The sequence below is a fragment of the Pipistrellus kuhlii genome, unplaced genomic scaffold (genome assembly GCF_014108245.1).
Source record: "Pipistrellus kuhlii isolate mPipKuh1 unplaced genomic scaffold, mPipKuh1.p scaffold_m20_p_30, whole genome shotgun sequence".
NCBI classification, from domain to species: Eukaryota; Metazoa; Chordata; class Mammalia; order Chiroptera; family Vespertilionidae; genus Pipistrellus; species Pipistrellus kuhlii.
The window spans coordinates 745,592-764,527 of record NW_023425530.1 but is presented as its reverse complement, the minus strand read 5'-3'; the positions used below and the strand labels follow the sequence as shown (position 1 = coordinate 764,527).

Sequence of the window (18,936 nt, the reverse complement as noted above, 5' to 3'; positions counted from 1 at the left end):
TCATCTGCCTCCTGCACACCTGCTCCTGGGGATGTCCCTGCAACCAAGGTACACGCTCTTGACTGGAATTGAACCTGGGACCCTTCAGTCCGCAGACCAACGCTCTATCCACTGAGCCAAACCAGTCAGGGCTAAAAGCATATCCTTTTGTCCCCAAATTATAAATTGGTCTTTCGTGGCGGCATGAAGTTCTCTCAATTCCGAGCATTCAATACAACCAGTAGCGCTGTGATTGTTTGAAGGCATATGATCTCATGTTAGTTTCTTTGCATCCATTTCTATGCTTCCTTTGGGAATTTTTATAGTATCCAGTCAGGAAAAATATTCCAACTTGTAGCCCTAGAAATGTTAGAAATATGAGATCCATTCAGGATGTCTTAAACTTTTTGTTTTTGAATTTAATGTTTTTATGCAAATATTGACCAAATCCATTTTGTTTGTACAAGATTAGTATATTAAGACCACCATACTCCCCATTATCAGCTTGTTACATTTACAGTTCTTACTAAAACTTTCTCTCTCTCTCTCTCTCTCTCTCTCTCTCTCTCTCTCTCTCTCTCACACACACACACACACACACACACACACACACACTTCAGCTTCCAAGCTGCAGGAACAAAGCACCACGAGTGGGTGGCTTACACTACAGAAATGCATTGTCTGGCAGATCTGGGGGCTGGGATTCCAAGATCAAGGTCTTTGTCTGGACTGGTTCCTGCCAAAAGCAGTGGTTGCCGGCAATCTGGCGTCCCTCGGCTTGTAGAAACATCGCCTCCTCTCTGCCTCAGTCATCACATGACGTCCTCCCTGTGCGTGTGAGCCTGTGTCAGATTCCCCCTTTGAGTAAGGACAACCGTCATACTGTTCTGGGCCAGCCTACTCCTGTGTCACAACGAATTCCACCCGCAACCACCTGTTTCCAAATAAGGTCATACTGTGAGGTCCTGGGGTTGGCACTTCCTCATATTAATTTTAGGGGCACAATACAAAGCACAACACATGCTTATGCACGTGTGTGTGTGTGTGTGTGTGTGTGTGTGTTCGTTCCTATAAAAACTGAGGTCACATCTTGCTTTCATGTTGTAAACGTCAGCCTGCAAATCGGCTGCTTCCACACGCAGCCTTTCTCCGATCGCCTGGGTCTGTCAGTGCCTCAGTCCCTCTGATGCTGTGTAACATTCCTGAGGGACTGGCCCACCGCCTGCTCGCCAGTCCTGGCCGATCCACATTAGGGTCCTTCCCAGTGTAACAGCCCCAGCTACCAACGTCTCCAGCCTGCCGTCTGAGGCTCAGAGACGGCTTTGCCAGCGTAGGCAGATGTCATGAATTTGGTGGGTTGTAGCCCTTCCTATTTAAATTTTTACAAATGCATTTTTATTGATTTCAGAGCGGAAGGGAAAGGGAGAGAGAGAGAGAGAAACATCAGTGATGAGAGAGAATCATTGATCGGCTGCCTCCTGCATGATGGGGATCGGGCCGCAACCCGGGTATGTGCCCCGACTGGAAATTGAACCTTGACTGCCTGGTTCATAGGTCGATGCTCAATCACTGAGCCACGCAGGCCGGGCCCATTTACATTTTTAATGCTCATTTGCCAACCTGGGGTGATTCAACTCTCCATCCCCAGGAAGAGTCAGGGTGTGGGCGGTGCTTCCCGGACATCTCAGCCCCCTCACCCCTCCAAGCTTTATCACAGAGTGAATCTAATACAGGGGGCCATTTAATGGTGCTGAAAGGCTGAGAATGCAAAAGGGAAGCATAGGGGTAACAGCTGCTGGGACAAAAGGGTGTAGGGACAGGGGTCTCAAGCAGCTGAGGAGAGGACACCCCTGTAGGGCACCCTGCTGGACCCTCAGACGCTCAGGGAGGCAGCCCTGAACCCTAGCTGTGTGGCTTGAGCAATTTCTCAAAACTTTCCGTGTCTCAGTTTGCCCTTCCGTGAAGTGGGACAGTAACTACCTTCATGAGGTGGTGGAAAGGACTGAATGAGTTTAATTCAAGCTTGGTGCTCAGAACGGGGCCCGGCCGGTCTGTGATACATGAAGTCCAACTCTTGTCCACTGAGAATGAAAACCCCTTTTGCAGAGAATGTTCTGGGGCCAGGGTTCCATCAGGGGCAATTCAGTTCCTCAGGGCACACCGGGCCGTGTCCAGGGATGTTTTTGTCTGTCAGGACTGGGAGGAAGGGTTGCTTCTGGCATCGAGTGGGTGGGAGCCAGGGGTGTTACAACGCACAGGGCAGCCGCCCAGCACAGGAAGTGACCCGGTGCCATGTGCCTGCCCCCCGCCATCCTCTGATCAAACCCTCCCTTCCCTGTCTTCCCCACCCCTCCTCCACTGCCAGCTCTGCTCCTCCTGGATCTGAGTCAAAGAGAGGAGTTCAAAGGGAACGCCCCACTCCCTCTACCCTTGTCCCTTCCCCAGATCCGAGGCTGGACCGGGGCCATTAGGACATCAGATTTCTGGCCGGGGGAGGGGGGACGCAGGTCTGGCGTCAGGGGGCAGCTGGGGACGCTCTGGGGATATTGAAGGTTGTTTGTGTCTCTCTTGACCCCAAGCCTGCCTGCCTGTCTGTCTATCTGTCCAGTTCCAAGGGCTGGGCATTCATTTGTCCTCCTGACTGCCTTCCCTCCAGGCAGAGCCTAGATCTTCCTGGCAAATCCCACCCCCTCTTAGCTGGGGCCCGCACGCTCTCCACTGGCTGCCCAACCTGTCGCTGAGTCCTGCCTGGAAGTAAACAGCCACCCCTCCCATATTTCCTTTTCTTAAATCCTCACTAAGGATGTTTACTGATTTTAGGGAAAGAGGAATGGGAGGGAGGGGGGCTGGAGAGAGAGAGAGAGAGATCCAGCCCCCCAATGATTGACTGCCTCCTGTATGCCCCTTAGTCTTAGTCTGAGGGACTGGGACAGAACTGGGCCCTGCCAGTGCCCATGGTGAGGGCTTCAGCTGGAGAAGCCTAACAGGGTGATCGGCAGAAACGGGGTTTACCCCAGGTCACCAAGGGCGGAGGGCAGAGTTCTGGGAGTAATCTGAAAGGAGCGTGACCACTGAGCCACCTTTCCCGTCCAGGTGGGCCCTCCCCTGCCGGGAATAACTAACTCAAAGACACCGTGGTCCCCTGCTGAGCGGGGTTCCAGCCTGCCGCCTTTGTGGTGTGGGGAGGACACCCCGACCAGCTGAGCCACTGGCCAGGGCGGCCCGCAGGACTTTTTACCTGACCCTTCCCCTCTCCCCCAAAACTCTGCCTTCAGGCTTTGGTGACCTGGAGGCCAAGTCCTGGCTCCTTATCTGCCATTCAGTCACCCTCCGGGTTTCTCCGGCTGAAGTCCTGACGGTGGGGAACTGGGAGGTCCGGCTCTGTCCGGGTCCCTCAGACTAGGGGGGTCCCTCAGACTAGGGGGTTCCCCAGACTAGGGGCTCCACACCCTTTAGGGACCCAGCATTGCTCAGCATGAGGCTAGATCCACGGACTGAATGAGTCCACGCAGCTCTCCATAGAGCCTCAGGGTCCAGGCAGCCCTGCTCCCGCCCTCCCCATAGGCAGGGCCAGCAAACAGCCGGCTCCACCAGCACCAGAATCCAAAGATGTGTGGGGGCCCCCCTCTTGCTGGTGTTGGGTCTGTCCCGAGGGGCTGCTGGGATGATCCCCCGGGTCCCTGCCCCACACAGAAAGCTGACAGAGCGAACGGGAGCCACCTTTTCCCATTCAGGTGCCCCCCCCCCCCGGGGGGGGATTATAACTCAAAGACAGTGGTGGTCACGTGTCGTTCAGCCCTCTGGCAAGGGACACCTAGAAAATGGACATAAAGTGAGGTAAAACCCCCTAGGGGTTTCAGGGGATGAAAGGAGATAAAAAGCTTAGGCTAGTATTTCAGAAGTGCCTTTCATTTTTCTAAAGGGAGTCTGACTTTTGGGAAGGAAAGAATTGAGGTTCTTATGATCCTTATCTCACCTCTTCTGCTAGGTTCTCTCTCCAGCCCTCAGGACCCCATCCACACCCATTTTTCAGGCACGCGCTCTCTCTCCCTCTCTCTCTCTCTCTCTCTCTCTCTCCCTCCCTCCCTCCCTCCCTTCCTCCCTCTCTCTCTAAAGAATGCATGTTTCCCTGGATGATCTATGTCAGTGTGGGGGCTTGGCTGGCTGGGCCACCCGGGGCCTCAGGCTTATAAGTGGGTTCCTGTCTGTTTCCTAATTTCTGTCCGAATTTCTGATTCTCTGCTTGTATGTTCAGCATTCAATTATTTGACAGATACTTATTTTTAATTTGTATTTAAATTAAATGTATTGGGGTAACATTGCTTACTAACATTATATAAATATTAAGTGTGAAACTTTACAATCTGACATCTGTGTGCTCCATTGTGTGCTCACCACCTGAAGTATTGTCTTATTTCCTCACCATGCATTTTACCCCTTTACCTTCTCCATCCTCCTGCAACATCCTTCCCTCTGGTAATCAGGTTCCGTTGTCTCAGAAATTTCATGAGCTCCTACTATGTGCCAGGCATTGCTGGAGGCAGTGCAGTTACTAAGACTGTTCAGGTCCCCGCCTCCATGTGGCTCAGAATCCGGTGGGGCAGACAGTCACAGCTGGAGGGGGAGGGGGGAGAGAGCAGGTGTTCAGGGCAGTGATGGAAGCAGCCCAGGGTGCTGGGGGGGGGGGGCAGGGTAGTAACTGACTAGGGCCTGCCCTAGAGGGTGCTGAGAAGGCTTTCTGGCTGAGAATATTAAGACCGAACACGTCTATTGCTTTTTATTGTTAATCCTCGCCCAGGATATTTCCCCCCTGATTTTTAGAGAAAGTGGGAATGAGGGAGGGAAAGAGGGAGAGCGGAGAAGGAAGAGAGAGAAACATCAATGGGAGAGAGACAACCCGGGAGAGAGAGGGAACCCGGGCCAGGGAAGGGACCTGCCACCCAGGTCTGTGGCCTTGACTGGGAATCCGACTCATGACCCTTCCGTGCGCGGGCTGAGCTCTAACCACTGTGCACACCAGGGCACTCTATCACTTTTAACATACCAGAGCGGGGGAGACTGCGAACCCACGAACTTAACGGGCTTGTCCCAGCTGGAACAAGGGGCTGGCCCGGATCCCACGATTCTGGCCAGGTAGGTTTAAAACCACGGCTGGAGGAGGCCTGGAGGCCAGAGCCGGGGGTGGGGGTGGCGGTGGAACGTGAAGCCGCTTATGTGGTGACGGAGTCGGGGAGACGGCTGAGGCAGAGGAGGGAGGGGTCCAGGGCACTGGCTGGCGGGTGAGCACTGCGCCCTGGAGCACCGTCTGGCTCTGCGGGCGGGTTTCTGGCGGTGAAATGGGAGAGGCCAGGCCTGCCCCGCCTCCCGCCCAGCAGGGGTGAGTAAACCCACGTGGGGCGTTGGCACCGCAGGCGCTCATTAAATGCCAACTGGTGTTATTATGACGCTTATCCCCATTATTATCCTTAATAACTAATTAATTAGAACTAATGCGTCCTCTCCGCGCCCAAGGGGTGTCTCCGGCCGCAAAGTCACCGGACCCCGTGGAGAGGACCCTCTCCCCACCAGCTGTGTCTAAGACCTTCCCCCCAACACCCATCCCAGCTCACCCCATTCTCCCCAGCCCACATTTGGCCTGGTTAAAGCTGCGGACAAGGCGTGGGTGGCGCGGGCCTGGCAACCGGAGTCTGGGTCGGGGGGACCACCCTTGCGTGTTCCCCCCCACCCCAACTTCGCGGTGAGGGGTCCGAAAAGCCCCAACGACCCTAGCGCGCTAGGACCCCGCAGCTCCACCGGAGCCGGGTGTGTAGGCCCAGCTCACCCCTAGGCCACGCCCACCTGCAATATGATTGGCTCTCCGCACCCGGCGCGCGGCCGCTATTGGCGGAGGAGGCCGCTGCTCCCGGGATGCCCCGCCTCCCCCGGACCGTAGTCTCGGGTCCACAGGCGCCCGGGCCGCAGGAGCGCTCGGCCGGGCGGACGCGCGGACGCAGTCGGCGTTGGGGGAGAGGGGCTCCCGCAGTCGGGTTCGGGGGGGCCCCCGTTTGCGGCGCTTCCGACGGCCCAGGCCGAGCCCGGGGTGCTGCCATGGGCCCGGGGCCCCCGACGGCCGGCGCGGGGGCGCCCCCGCGGGCGCTGCCCCTGACGGCGCGGCTGAGCTACGCCGTGGGCCACTTCCTCAACGACCTGTGCGCGTCCATGTGGTTCACCTACCTGCTGGTCTACCTGCACTCCGTGCGCGCCTACAGCTCGCGCGGCGCCGGCGCGCTGCTGCTGCTCGGCCAGGTGGCCGACGGGCTCTGCACGCCCCTCGTGGGCTACGAGGCCGACCGCGCCGCCGGCCGCTGCGCCCGCTGCGGGCCCCGCAAGGCCTGGCACCTGGTCGGTAAGTCGCGGCCAGGCCGCTCCCACTCACCTGCCTGCCCGCCCAGTGCCCCCAGTGGCCAGACCTTCCCCTCCGGATCTGCCCCAGTGCCTGAGCCAGCCCCTCTGCTTAGCTCCCTGCCTGCCCCCTTCTGTCTCCCTGTCCCAGGGCCTGGACCTGCCCCCGCCCCATTGTCTGTCACATGACCTGAGCCTTCTGTCTCTGCCCCATGCCCTGAGGCTTCTCCCTCTGTCTGCCTGCCTGCCTCGCGGCTGCTGTCGGACCTGGGTGTGTAGGCCCAGCCAACCCCTAGGTTAAGCCCCTTTCATCTGACTCAGTGGGTTGGTATGACCTTCCAGTGTCGCTTCCCTTTGACCCCGGCTTCAGGCTGGGAGGCTGGGTCTGACTGCCCAGTGCCTCCGCTGTCAGTCTGTCTTGTCTGGCTTGACCTCTCCATCTCTCTGCCTGGGTGACCACCAGGACCTGGTCTGAGTGAGGGCCAGACCGGAGCCCCCTCTGTCAGGCTGTCGTGTCTCCAGTGCTCTCTGTCTGTCCCCTCCCTAATTTGGGCAACGTGGCGCTTGGGCGTTTGGGGGAGCTGCCCTGGCAGCTGAGAGTGAGACAGAAGGGTCAGGGGTCCGTACCTGACTAACTGGATGGGGCGCCCTCTGGCCTGGGGCCTTTGCCCGCCTAGAGGGCTGTTGGGGAGGGTAAGCTGCAGGTCCCAGGGCTGGGGTGCCTGCCCTGTGTGCGCTGATGATAAGCCCGTGTCCACGCACCCTTCTCTGCCCGCCCAGGCCTTGAGCTTTGAGATTAGCCCTGGCCACTCTCCCTGCTGTCTCTCCCCTGGCACTAGTGCCCACACAGCCTGGCATTTCAGGAGGCAGGACCGGGAGTCCTGCTGCTCGGGGAACTCTGGAATTCTGGGAGGCAGCTTTTTAGAAGGCGGAGGGGACGCTGAGGAGTGAGACAGTGATTTACCCTGGGCCCTTTTGAGTGACATTTTTGCAAAGTGCAACAGATCTCTCAATGGAGGGTGGCTCCTGATTTCGGGTTTTTCAGGTCTGAGGGTGCCCAGGCTGTTCTTGGGCCACTTTGGACTGCTGGACACTCAGCGAGGGTCCCCCCTGTCCCCAGGAAGAACTTGATTTCCCCTGCAGAGGTGGGTGTTAGGGGTGCCGAGGGCACTTTTGTAAACAAAGAACTGAAGGGTTTGTGCTTATGCAAAACAGGCCTGGGGAGGAGTGCCCCAACCAGACACGGAGGTCTCCACCTGCACCCCTTCCCCCTTCAGGGGAGGGTCTGTGGGGAGGAAGCTGGGGAAGCCCCTCCGAATTCCTGAGAAGGCCACGAGAGCAGTCACCCCAGCGAGTGCCCACTTCTCTATTTGCCCCTGCGTCTGCAGTTGGTGGCGGTGGTGAACTCACTCTTTCCCTCACCAGCCCTCCCCGCTGCCCTCTGTAGCCCGGAGAGGCCCATCAGAGCTGGACATGGATGCCCCTGTGAGATCCAGGCTGGCAGGTGACGGACTGGGCTTCATCAGAAAGCAGCAGAGCTCCGGGGGACAGGAAATTGCCTTTGGGGTTTTGAAGGACGATTAAAAGTGCGTGTGGGGGGCACATTCCAAGCAGTTAAAAGAGCTTGTGTAAAGGTGTGAAATATCGTGGCGCTGAGGCTGCTGAGGTGGGGAGTAGCTCAGGAGTAGCTCAGAGGAGTAGCCGCTTTCACACAGTCACTCTCCATTCCCAGGAAGCAGGGATTTCCATGTTCTGGAAACTGAGGCCCCGAGAGCAGTCACATGCCCAAGGCCCCCAGCCAGTCAGCCTCACCCTGACAATGGTTAACTGGCCGGGCAGCGGCAGGCTGGAGTCCACTGAGGGCTGCGTGTTCTTCCGGCGGAGTCTTCAGCTGGCCCGCGGCCCGCGTTTGTCCAGGATGCCCCTCCCAGTTCCAGAGAAAGAACTAAGCTGGTTTTGGTTTCATTTCCTGATCCCAGAGCTGTGGGGGCGAGCCCAGGGTCTGGGGCTGAGGCCACCTCCTGGGGGAACAGGGAAGTCCGGCTGCCGGCTCCTTCCAGGCTCAGGGATGGGAGGAAAGGGGCTTGGATAGACCTGGGACCCATCCCAGCAGGCCCACAGTCCGGTGGGGTAGGCGAGCAGGAAACAAGCAGAGACAGACAAGAATTTCTGTGTGTGCTGAGGGGCGAGAGGAGAAAGCTGGGTCCAGAATAGACCCTGTTGAATTGGCAAGGGGACTGACGGTCAGTGACCGAGCTGATCAGGGAGGGCTTCTTAGAGGAGGTGGCATCTGAGTTGAGTCCTGAGGGATGGAAAGAAGAGCGTTCCAGGCAGAGGGCACAGCATGTGCAAAGGTCCTGAGGCGGGACTGTGCCTGGCGTGTTGGAAGAGCCCTGAGTGGCTAGAGTAGAGTGAGCAAAGGGGTGGGGAGGGGACGAGGGCAGGCTGTGCAGGGCCTGGAGGAGGACGCGGCCTGTTGTGAGACAGTGGAATGTTTGCCAGGGACAGGTCGCCTTGTGAGCTGAGGGACTCGGGCTCATGGAGGGCAGGGTCCTGCCTCCCCTGGCCTCCTGGCTCCTGCTGGCCCACAGGATTTTGATGGGAGCTGGGGAGGAAAAGGCTCGCTCCCGGGAAGGGGATGTGGTGGGTGGTTTTCCAGGGCACCCCACAGCATCCTCTCAGCCTGCAGCTGACCTCGGGCTCTCTGTGCTCCCCTGGCCCCTCCTGTCATCAGGGCAACCCCGGGGAGTCCTGGACTGCCATGGGGAGGCCCTGTTCTTCCTCCCTCTTACTACCCGGCCATACATCCTGGTCCTGCTCGCTTACCTATCATGGCATGTACCCTCAGGACCATGCCAGCCGATTCTGTGTCTCCATGGGATTGGAGGGTGGAGGCTAGGCCCCCGCCCCCCACCTCCCTGCTGCTTTGGCTGTGTGACTTCAGGGGACCCAGGGCTCTCTTCTCCAGGTTCCCCATTTGTCACGGGGGCCACAGCCTGAGGTGCTCCGGCTGCTGCTCCTACACACCGCACTGCGGGACTCTGGGAGGGTCTCTGGCCTTTTCTGGGTCTCTCTCCCCCACCCGGCCACACCCCAGGGAGCCCTGGGCCGCCCGGGGAAGGTCCGGCGTATGACCTCCCCCTGCTCTGCCCGTCCACAGGCACCGTCTGCGTCCTGCTCTCCTTCCCTTTCATCTTCAGCCCCTGCCTGGGCTGCGGGGAATCCACTCCGGAGTGGGCCGCCCTCCTCTACTACGGGCCCTTCATCGTCATCTTCCAGTTTGGCTGGGCCGCTACCCAGATCGCCCACCTCAGCCTCATCCCCGAGCTCGTCACCAACGACCACGAGAAGGTGGAGCTCACAGCTCTCAGGTACCGCCCCGCAGGGCAGGGTGGAGCCAGGCCACACCTCGGGGACTCAGGCCCAGCGGATGCGTCTGGAACGCAGGAGGTCCGTCACCTGCAGCTGTTTGTGCAACAAATGGGCACAAAGTGGCTTCAAACATTGTGTTTATGCCGTGGGTTTTCGGGCTTCTGTCTGTCTCGGCTGGGTTTTCTGCTTCAGTGTCAGTCTTGAGTTGGTCTCATCTGAGGCTTGGGGTTCCTCTATCCTGCTCATGTAGTTGGTCGCAGAATGAATTTTCTTTTTGGAAAGTATATTTTTATTGGTTTCAGAGAGGAAGGGAGAGGGAGAGAGATAACATCAATGAGAGAATCATTGCTCGGCTGTCTCCTGCACGCCCCCTCCTGGGGAATTGAAGCCAAAACCTGGGCATGTGCCCTTGACCGGAATCGAACCTGGAGCCCTCAGTCTGCAACCGACGCTTTATCCACTGAGCCAGACCAGCCAGGGCTGAAACTTTTTTAAAAATTGTCTTTTTAAAAAATTGATTTTTAGAGAGAGAGAGAGGAAGGGAGAGGGAGAGAAACGATGTGAGAGAGAACAATGATAGGCTGCCTCATACATGCCACCCACCGGGGATCAAACCCACAGCCCAGGCATGAGCCCTAACTAGGAATCGAACTGGCAGCCTTCCAGTGCACGGGATGATGCCACTCGAGCCACGCTGGCCGGGGCCAGATTCATTTTCTTACAGATGTAGAGCCAATGGTGGCTTGCAGGTTCTTTGCCACCAGCGAGAGGGTCAGGCCTCAGGGATGGCTTGGGCCCTTTTTCCAAGAATCACCTGAGAAGGTCAGGCCTGCCCAGGACAATCTCCTTTAATTACATCTGAAAAATCCCTGCACCTGTAGCACAGGAGTTGCCTAAATATGGGTGTGATATCCCGTCATATTCAAAGGTCCATCCCCAAGGGGAGGGACCAGGCACGGCAGGACCAGGGCACGGGAGTCCCCAGAGCCATCCTACAGTCCTGCCTGCCAGCAGTTGGTACCCATCTTGCTTGAGATGCTAGAGGAGGTTATTCTGGTGATGCTCATAGGAGCATTTGTGAGGTGCTTGCTGTATGCCAGGCACAGTTCTAAGCACTTCATACGGTTAGCTGCTGCTTCTTTAAAAGGAAAAAAGAAAGAAAAAAAAATATATATTTTTTTTTACTGATTTTTTACTGAGAGGAAGAGAGATAGAAACATCGATGAGAATCATCGATCAGCTGCCTCTTGCACACCCCTTACTAGGGATGTGCCCGCAACCATGCCCTTGACCGGGACCGAACCTGGGACCTTTCAGTCTGCAGACCGACGCTCTACCACTGAGCCAAACCGGTTTCAGCACGGTCAGCTTCTTTAATCTTCACAGCACACCCAGGTTGTCCTGTGCCCCAGGCCAGACCAAAGTGCCTGTGGGACCTGAGCATTAAGGAAAAGGAGGCGGCAGTTCCGGCCGGAGCGGAGAGTGCACGTGAGGGCCGCCAGTGCTGCTGGAGCTCGGAGCCCGGCTGACAGTTGGCGCCCGGCGGGAGCATGTTACTCTTGCTATGTTGCAGCATCTGTGTGGAGGGTCCTGCCTTCTCCAGCTCAGCCTGTTCGGTCTGCTCCCCACCCCTTTGAGTTCCCCATTATGGCTGAGAGCTGCAAGCACTAAGGACAGGTTGCTCAATGCCTGGGCCCCTGAGGGCCCCACATGTTAGGGGTCAGGCTAGGCCAGGCCAAGTGTTGATGCACATTCTACCTGCAAGTGTTTTATTGCCAGCGTTGTATCATCTTCACTAGGACCTCTGGGTATTGTTCTTACATTTATTTATATTTTTATTGATTTCTGAGAGGAAGAGAGAGAGAGAGAAATATCAATGATGAGAGTCATTGATCAGCTGCCTCCTGCACGCCCCTACTGGGGATCGAGCCCACAACCTGGGCCTGGGCCCCAACTGAGAATGAAACCGTGACCTCCTGGTACAGAGGTCAATGCTCAACCACTGAGCCACACCGGCCTGGCTGTTCTCTTACGTTTAGAAAGGGTAACTGAGTCCTGGTGAGATCCAGAGGTTGCTCCTCCCCTGACCTTCCTGCCCCTGAGGGATGTCATGCCGGGGCTGCAGGCCGGAGCAGACCCAGGTGATTGTGGGCCTTGCCCTGCTGAAGCCCAGGACCTTGGTGCTAAAAATCCCAGAGTCCTGGCTTCTGAGCTTCTTGGTTCTCAGACTTGACTGGACCCTACTTTGCTGAGTCTCTGCCTCCCAGCGCCCCGTCATGGTGGCTGAGGGTCAGAGCTGAACATCATCAGACGACATGCAGGCTGGGCGAGCTGGGGCCACCCCAGGTTTGGTGGCTGAAGTTATGTCACCCAGAGGTTCCCCAGACACCACAAGCAGCTCTCACTTGTGTGGCCGCCTGGAGCGGAAGTGGCCCTGTGGTTTCCTGGGCTGCCATGCCGAGGCCTCGCCTGTCCCCCAGGTACGCCTTCACCGTGGTGGCCAACATCACCGTCTTCGGTGCCGCCTGGCTCCTGCTCCACCTGCAGGCCTCTTCCAACATGGGGCCCACCCCGGATGTCAGTGACCAGCTGGGGGTCCAAGATGTGCCAGTGTTTCGGGTGAGCTGGGGCCGGGGAGGGGGCCTCCCCCCAGGCCCGGAGCTGGGGCCTGGGCCATGAGAGCCACTGCTGACGCCTCCTTCTCTGTGGGTCCTCAGAACCTCTCCCTTTTGGTGGTGGGCATCGGCGCCATCTTCTCACTGCTGTTCCACCTGGGCACCAGGGAGGGGCGCAAGCAGCTGGTGGAGGAGCCGGATGAGCACAGCCCCCTGCTGGCCCCCACCACGGCCCGCCCCTTGGTGCTCTGGAAACACTGGCTTCGGCAGCCGGCCTTCTACCAGGTACGCGATGGGGCAGAGCTGGCGGGAGTGGACGCCTGTCTCCCACCTGGCCCTTGCTCCCGGGCTGCAGACAGGATGGCCCGTAGATGAGCAACAGATTCCCCGTCTCACAGCAGGGCAGACACTGCAGATCAGTGACTGCTTTCCTCTCCCCCGGACCAGCCGTGGTCCCTAACGGTGGGTCAGGTGTGAGCTGCAGCAAGGCCCTTGGTGTCCCCCGCTGGTGTCTGACCCTGAACCAGCCCCCGTTTGCCCGCAGGTGGGCTTCCTGTACATGAGCACGAGGCTCATCGTGAACCTGTCCCAGACGTACATGGCCATGTATCTCACCTACTCCCTGAACCTGCCCAAGGTGAGCTGGGCAGGGGGCAGGGCTGTGGGGTGGCCCTGAGCCCCAGGAGGCCCACCTGACCCGCGTGTCCACTCCGCCCCAACAGAAGTTCATCGCCACCATCCCGCTGGTGATGTACCTCAGCGGCTTCTTCTCCTCCTTCCTCATGAACCCGGTCAACAAGTGGATCGGGAGGAACGTGAGTGTGGGTTGGTGGGGACGGTGGGGGTGTGCCATAGTCAGGGACCCTCAGAACTCGGGTGCACAGAAGCCAGGTGTTTGCATACCTCGGCCTCTGCGCCTTGTGGCTGCCGTGTCGCAGATCCGTGTTCTAGAATCCTGGCTCCTGAGCTCCCAAGGGCTGCAGAGCTCTGGAAATTTCTATGCAGACCATGTGCTAGCTAGGGTGGCTATTTAGTATTGAAATGTGGCAGGCATGATGGAAGAACTGAATGTTTTATTAAAATTTTTTAAAATGTATTATTGACTTCAGAGAAGGGAGAGAGAAACATCAATGATGAGTCATTGACTGTCTGCCTCCTGCACCTTCTGCACTGGGGATTGAGCCCATAACCCGGGCATGTGCCATGATCAGGAATCATACTGTGACCTCCTGGTTCATAGGTCAGTGCTCAACCGTTGAGCCATGCTAGCTGGGCCATTTTATTTAATTTTAATAGATTTGCACATAACGATGTAAATAGCCACCTGTCCCTAGACTGTCAGCTCCTGGGTGAGGTCAGAGCTGGGGGCTCCTTAGGGATGGTCCAACTTGGCCCCCTCCCTTTCTGGGGTTAGGGTCTAAGGTGGTGCTGAAGACCAGAGAGGGCAAGCGCCAGGCTGGGAGCTGCACAGCGAGGCGGGCCTGATGCCGGTCTCTCCTGCAGATGACTTACTTCGTGGGCCTTCTGGTGATCCTGGCCTTTGCGGCCTGGGTGGCATTGGCAGATGGGCTGGGTGTAGCTGTCTACGGAGCAGCTGTGCTGTTGGGCACGGGCTGTGCCACCATCCTTGTCACCTCACTGGCCATGACAGCGGACCTCATCGGCCCCCACACGGTAGGGCTGGTGGGCAGGCTGGTGGGGGCCCCAGGCCCAGGCCCAGGCCGCTAACCTCCCTGCCTGTGTCCTCCCAGCACAGCGGAGCCTTCGTGTACGGCGCCATGAGCTTCTCGGATAAGGTAGCCAACGGGCTGGCAGTCATGGCCATCCAGAGCCTGTACCCCTGCTCGTGAGTGTGACTCGTTTGTAGTTCATGTGGCGAAGGCGGGCAGTGCTAGCGTGTGCGGGCAGTGCTTCATGCCTAGGGCATTGTGGGAATGTGAGTGGGCAGTGCTACAGGGGAGCCAGGCTCTGTGTCACTCAGACCCTCAGCCTGGGATTTCAGTCCTAGACGAATCTAGACCACTGAGTTCTCGCCTTACAGAAGCCCAGGATCTGGGAACCAGAACTAGCCTGGTCTTTTGTCGTCATGGAGTTGGGGGTAATATGCACCATGTTAATCACAGGAATAAATGTGTGATCCAGACCAGGGGTCAGGGGGATGAAGGCCACCACATACGGAGGCTGACGGGCGCAGGTCAGGGAGGACTTCCTTGAGGAGGTGACATCGGTCCTGAGACCTGGTGGATATCAGAGCGGTCTAGGCAAATGGGAAGGAATAGCCAGTGCAGAGGCTGGAGCAGGCCCGGGCCTGGTGCGCGGGGAGAGCACAGTGGAGGCCGTGGCTGGAGCAGAGGGAGGGAAGGGGAGAGCCAGCGGGGAGAGGTTTGTGGCAGGTCTTACAGAGCCTGTGGAGGACTTGGGCTTTTACCCCAAGGGAGTTTGGGAGCCCTGGCTCAGGGGCTTAGAGGCGCCCTCTTGTGGCTGCCTCCAGAAGGACGGTGTGTGGAAGGTGAGGGCTGGTCCAGGTGGGTGGTGATGCGCTGGACCAGGAGGAGGAAGGGGATTAGTGGGAAGAACTGGGATAGACTCTGAAGGCATTGCTGGTAGTATCGGCTGAAGGGTCGTGTGGGAGGAAGAAAGGTGGTCGGGGGTGACTCCAGGTTCTGGCCTGAATGCTGGGAAAGACAGGGCGGCCTGTAGCTGAGGTGGGCAGTCAGAGGCCCTGACTCGAGGGTCCCCGCAAATGTCTGCTCACCTGCTCTGTCCCCCCTTCCCAGCTCGGAGCTCTGCTGCGGGGCCTGCGCAGGCTTCTACCACTGGGCAATGGTGGCCGTGACAGGCGGTGTCGGGGTGGCGGCTGCCCTCTCTCTGTGCAGCATCCTCATCTGGCCCATCCGCCTGCGGAGCTGTGAGTTGCAGACACTCCCCTCTATTCCCAACCTGGCCATGGGTGGGAGGACTGGGGCAGGCCCCATGCTCACTAAACCCCCCTCTCTTGCAGGAGTCCCTGGAGCTCAACCCTGACACTCCCATATGGCCTCCTGCTCTATGCAAATGAGCTGCAACTGTGCACATTCTAGGCCCTGCTCCTCAGATCCCTGCCGCCTCCTGCCTGGCTGCAGGGAGGGTGGGTGAGGACAAGAGGGGCTGGACCCCCCCGGCCCATCTCCACTGGGGTGAGACATAGCTAGGCCTTCTGGTGTCAGGAGCCCATGGGTCCTCATCGGTTTGGGGGTGCCTAAGCCTCACTTGAATGGGTGACTTGGGGTGCCCTTGCTATGTTGTACGGGGCTGCCCTGAACTCAGCTCCCCCTCACCCCTGGCCAGCTCGGGTCTCCAGGCGCTGCTGGCAGTGAATGAAGAGCTCACAGGAAGGCTGGCCTCAGCTGTCTTCCTGGGGCCTGGGACGAGGAGGGCAGTAGGGTCCCTACTCTGGTCGCTGAGGTGTTGGCCGGCCAGAGCCCAGTCCCCAGATGTAGACAGACCCCGGCGGAGAGGCACAGTGTCCCCCACAGGGACAGTCTTTATCAGATGGTGGGCATGTAGATGGGTGAGGCCCGCTGGCCAGTGGATGGGCAGTAGGGTTCCAGGTCCCACTGCCGGTAGTTCTGGGCTGTGTAGCGCGGACGCTGCGTTGCTGACAGGTAGGGCACGTAGTCTGACACCTGCCCCGGAGGCTCCACCCCGTATTGGTGCCTGTTGACCACTGTGGGACAGGACCCAAGTCACCTCCTGGCTCCAGTTTCCTGGGCCCAGGCAGTTTTACCCCATCCCTTGGCCCCTGATGCCAGCCTCACCATATTCTTTGCCCGAGATGGGTCTGTCTGCCCACAGCATGGCCCCCCACCGCGTGCTGGGGGCCCTGTACTGAGCGGGCAGCATGGGGTCATACCAGGCAGTCTCCCGGAGGTGCTGGGCTTGGGCTGCAGGGAGAGTGGGAGACAAGGTCATCTTTGGCCCTTGACCTCCCCTTGGGGCTAGCAAGGGCCAAGGTGGACGGCCAGGCGCGCACCTGAGGGCATGCTGTGCTTCCGGTGGTTATGGCATCCATGCCAGAGGGCATAAGCCTCCCGGTAGGGGCTGTCCAGAGCCCGTGGGAGCGTGTACCAGGCTTCACGGGGGTCCGAGTTGGTTAGGCCGGTGTACCATGTCTGGCCAGCAGCGTCACGTCCCATGGGTGTGTACTTCCAGCGCACTGCCTGCTTGATGGCTGGTGTCCAGCGGGGCCCCTCCAGGGACAGGTAGTCATCACTGCGGGTCGAGGTAGGGGACAGAGGCTAAGCCTGTGGTTGTCCCTTGCCCCACCCTGGGCAACAGCTTGCCCATCTCTAGAATGGGTCTTTGCCCTCACTGCCACGTGGTGTGACATGGGTGGAGGGCGCAGAGGCCCAGCCCACACTGCAGAGGGCCTTCCTCCAGCCATGTGGCCAGCCATTGGCCATGTGTCCTCAGCACTGGACACTCCTGCCCAGGCTGGCAGGGGAGAGGCCCCCTCCTCTCTGCCACATCCTCCCCAGATCCCTCCCTCAGCCTTTCATCTCTTCTTGCCTCTCCCCCAAAGGACACCAGGGAGCGAGGATATAAAAGCTGTGGCCACTCCTGTGGTCCCAAGTCCTTGTCCAGCCTCCCAGATGCACAGGCCCCCTCCTCCAGGCAGCCCCTGGTCCTCAGGCTCCAGAAGAAGTGGTCTCAGCTGAGTGGCTGAGAGCATGTGGGGTGAGGACAAGCTTCCATTGAAAGAACAAACTATGTAGCTATTCGTCTGAGCCTGTCCCAGAGGCAGCTCTGGTGCCAGAGCCTGTCTCGGTTGAGAACACAAGCAAACTGAGGAAGCAGGAGGGGAGGCTGAGGGGAGACCACTGCAGGTGCAGGGAGTAAGGTGCATGGGCCCTGGGGCAGCAGAGGATGGGTTAAGGAACAAGGGGCTGCAGTGCAGGTTTGTGGAAATATGCTAATGAGGGGAAAACCAAACCTTGATGAGGTACCATTAAAACCAAACCTTGATGAGGTACCATTAAAACTAAAAAGCAGAGCCCTGACCAGCAGCTCAGTTGGTTAAAGCACTGTCCCCACATGCCAAGATTTCCGGTTTGATCCCTGCTCAGGGTACATTCGAGAATTAACTAAGAATGTGTAAATAAGTGGAACAGTAAGTTGTCGTTTCTCCCCCCACCTTCCTCTCTAAAATCGGTTTTTAAAAACGGCGGGAAAACAGTGCTGTTGATGGGAAGCTGCACGGGAACTTGCTTAGTCATAGACCTCACGTGGCAGTTCCTTCTGGAACGCAACCCTCCAGCACTGCTGCCGAGGCTAAGATGTGCGTGTGCTCTGATCTGGGAGCCGCTCCTGGAAAGTCACCGGCCAATGAGATCGGCCGCCCAGGAGGCCTCAGCAGGACCACGACAGAACGCCGTTAGCGCCGCCAAGCACAGGGGACCAGGTGGCTCTCCCTCCACATCTAACAGGAGCCTCGGAACTAGAAACCACGGTGTAAAGGTGGGACCAGCCTGGAGCATGTCTCCAATCTGCCACCCAAAGGGACATTTCAAGTTCACTGGGGTACCCCGCCCTTTGAAACAAAGATTTCTAAACTGCAAAATGTAATTAAAATGCTCTGATGTCATATAAAATGAAGAGTGAGTATTCCTTTACCCCAGCCACCAGCCTGGACCTAATTTCTTCCAGAAACGGGCAGTACATGCACTGTCCCTCTAGTACAGAACGTGGGAACTCGCACCGTTTCACATCTTTTTTCCCCTCGCACACGGAGCGGCACAAAGAACACTCATCTAATTTTGTTTTTACGGCTGCAAAATAACCATAACTTGTTCCAACAGCCACTTATTAACGGGCACTCTCCTGGGCTGAGTGATCCTCATAATGTACGTCCACCTGGAACCTCACCACATGAACTTGGCAGAAAGAACCTGCTAACATGAGGTCACAGTGGGCAGGTGGGCCCTGGTGTCCTGTAAGGCCAGGGGACCTGGGCACACACAGGTCAATAATGAAGGCACCTGTCTACAAGCTGAGGGACACCAAGAATTGCCAGTAAATCCCCAGAAGCTAGGAGAAAGCAGAACAGATTTTCTGTCCTAGTCTGGGAAGGAACTAGTCCCGCTGACGTCTTGATCTTGGGTTTCTGGTCTCCAGACTTGGGAGAATAAATTCCTGGCATTTGACACACATACTCAGTGTGTGTCAGCAATCCTAGGAAACGCCTAGATATCTACTTTCTCAGTTTGCTGTGTGTGTTGTGCCCCACCGTGAGGAAACTTGTGTGAATTGCTGCCCCCCCTTCCCGGTCTCCAAGCCTGCCTTGCTCTGTTAGCGGGGTGGGGGGAGGGGAGGGCACCCAGGTGCAGGTGGACGGGAGGTGCAGGGAGCAGACAAGTGAGGGTGCAGCACCAACGTGCCTTTTTTGAAGAAACAGATACTCGGGAAAAACCAAAACAAATCCATCACTGATCCAGAAAGGCCGTGCCTGGGGGTAGGTGGGCACTCACCTGGAGAGAGGTGGCGGGAAGTCCACTTCGAGGGTCCTCCCGGGGACATAGGACTGGGGAGCCTCCCGCCTCTGCGTCTGCAT

General features: G+C 58.0%; 3 protein-coding genes across 3 annotated transcripts in view; 1 reads left to right on the top strand and 2 right to left on the bottom strand.

Moving 5' to 3' along the window:
- HMG20B (high mobility group 20B) overlaps positions 1 to 9,463 on the bottom strand; it is a 22,799-nt gene extending 13,336 nt beyond the window's left edge. The window contains exon 1 of the mRNA XM_036459946.2: positions 9,443 to 9,463. The gene's annotated coding sequence lies outside the window, so the exon portion shown is untranslated. The remainder of the gene's footprint in view (positions 1 to 9,442) is intronic.
- On the top strand, positions 5,917 to 15,721 carry MFSD12 (major facilitator superfamily domain containing 12). The gene is made up of 10 exons (XM_036459910.2): positions 5,917 to 6,364; positions 9,521 to 9,731; positions 12,213 to 12,351; positions 12,450 to 12,632; positions 12,892 to 12,984; positions 13,070 to 13,162; positions 13,851 to 14,021; positions 14,099 to 14,193; positions 15,125 to 15,255; positions 15,349 to 15,721. Coding segments are annotated over exons 1-10 (1,416 nt in total). The 5' UTR covers positions 5,917 to 6,066; the 3' UTR covers positions 15,351 to 15,721.
- CUNH19orf71 (chromosome unknown C19orf71 homolog) lies at positions 13,366 to 18,936 on the bottom strand. Its single transcript, XM_036459966.2, has 4 exons — positions 18,854 to 18,936; positions 16,360 to 16,598; positions 16,145 to 16,270; positions 13,366 to 16,053 (listed from the first exon to the last, which is right to left on the bottom strand). The coding sequence occupies exons 1-4, from the start codon at positions 18,934 to 18,936 to the stop codon at positions 15,875 to 15,877; spliced, it is 627 nt and encodes a 208-aa protein (XP_036315859.1). The 3' UTR covers positions 13,366 to 15,874.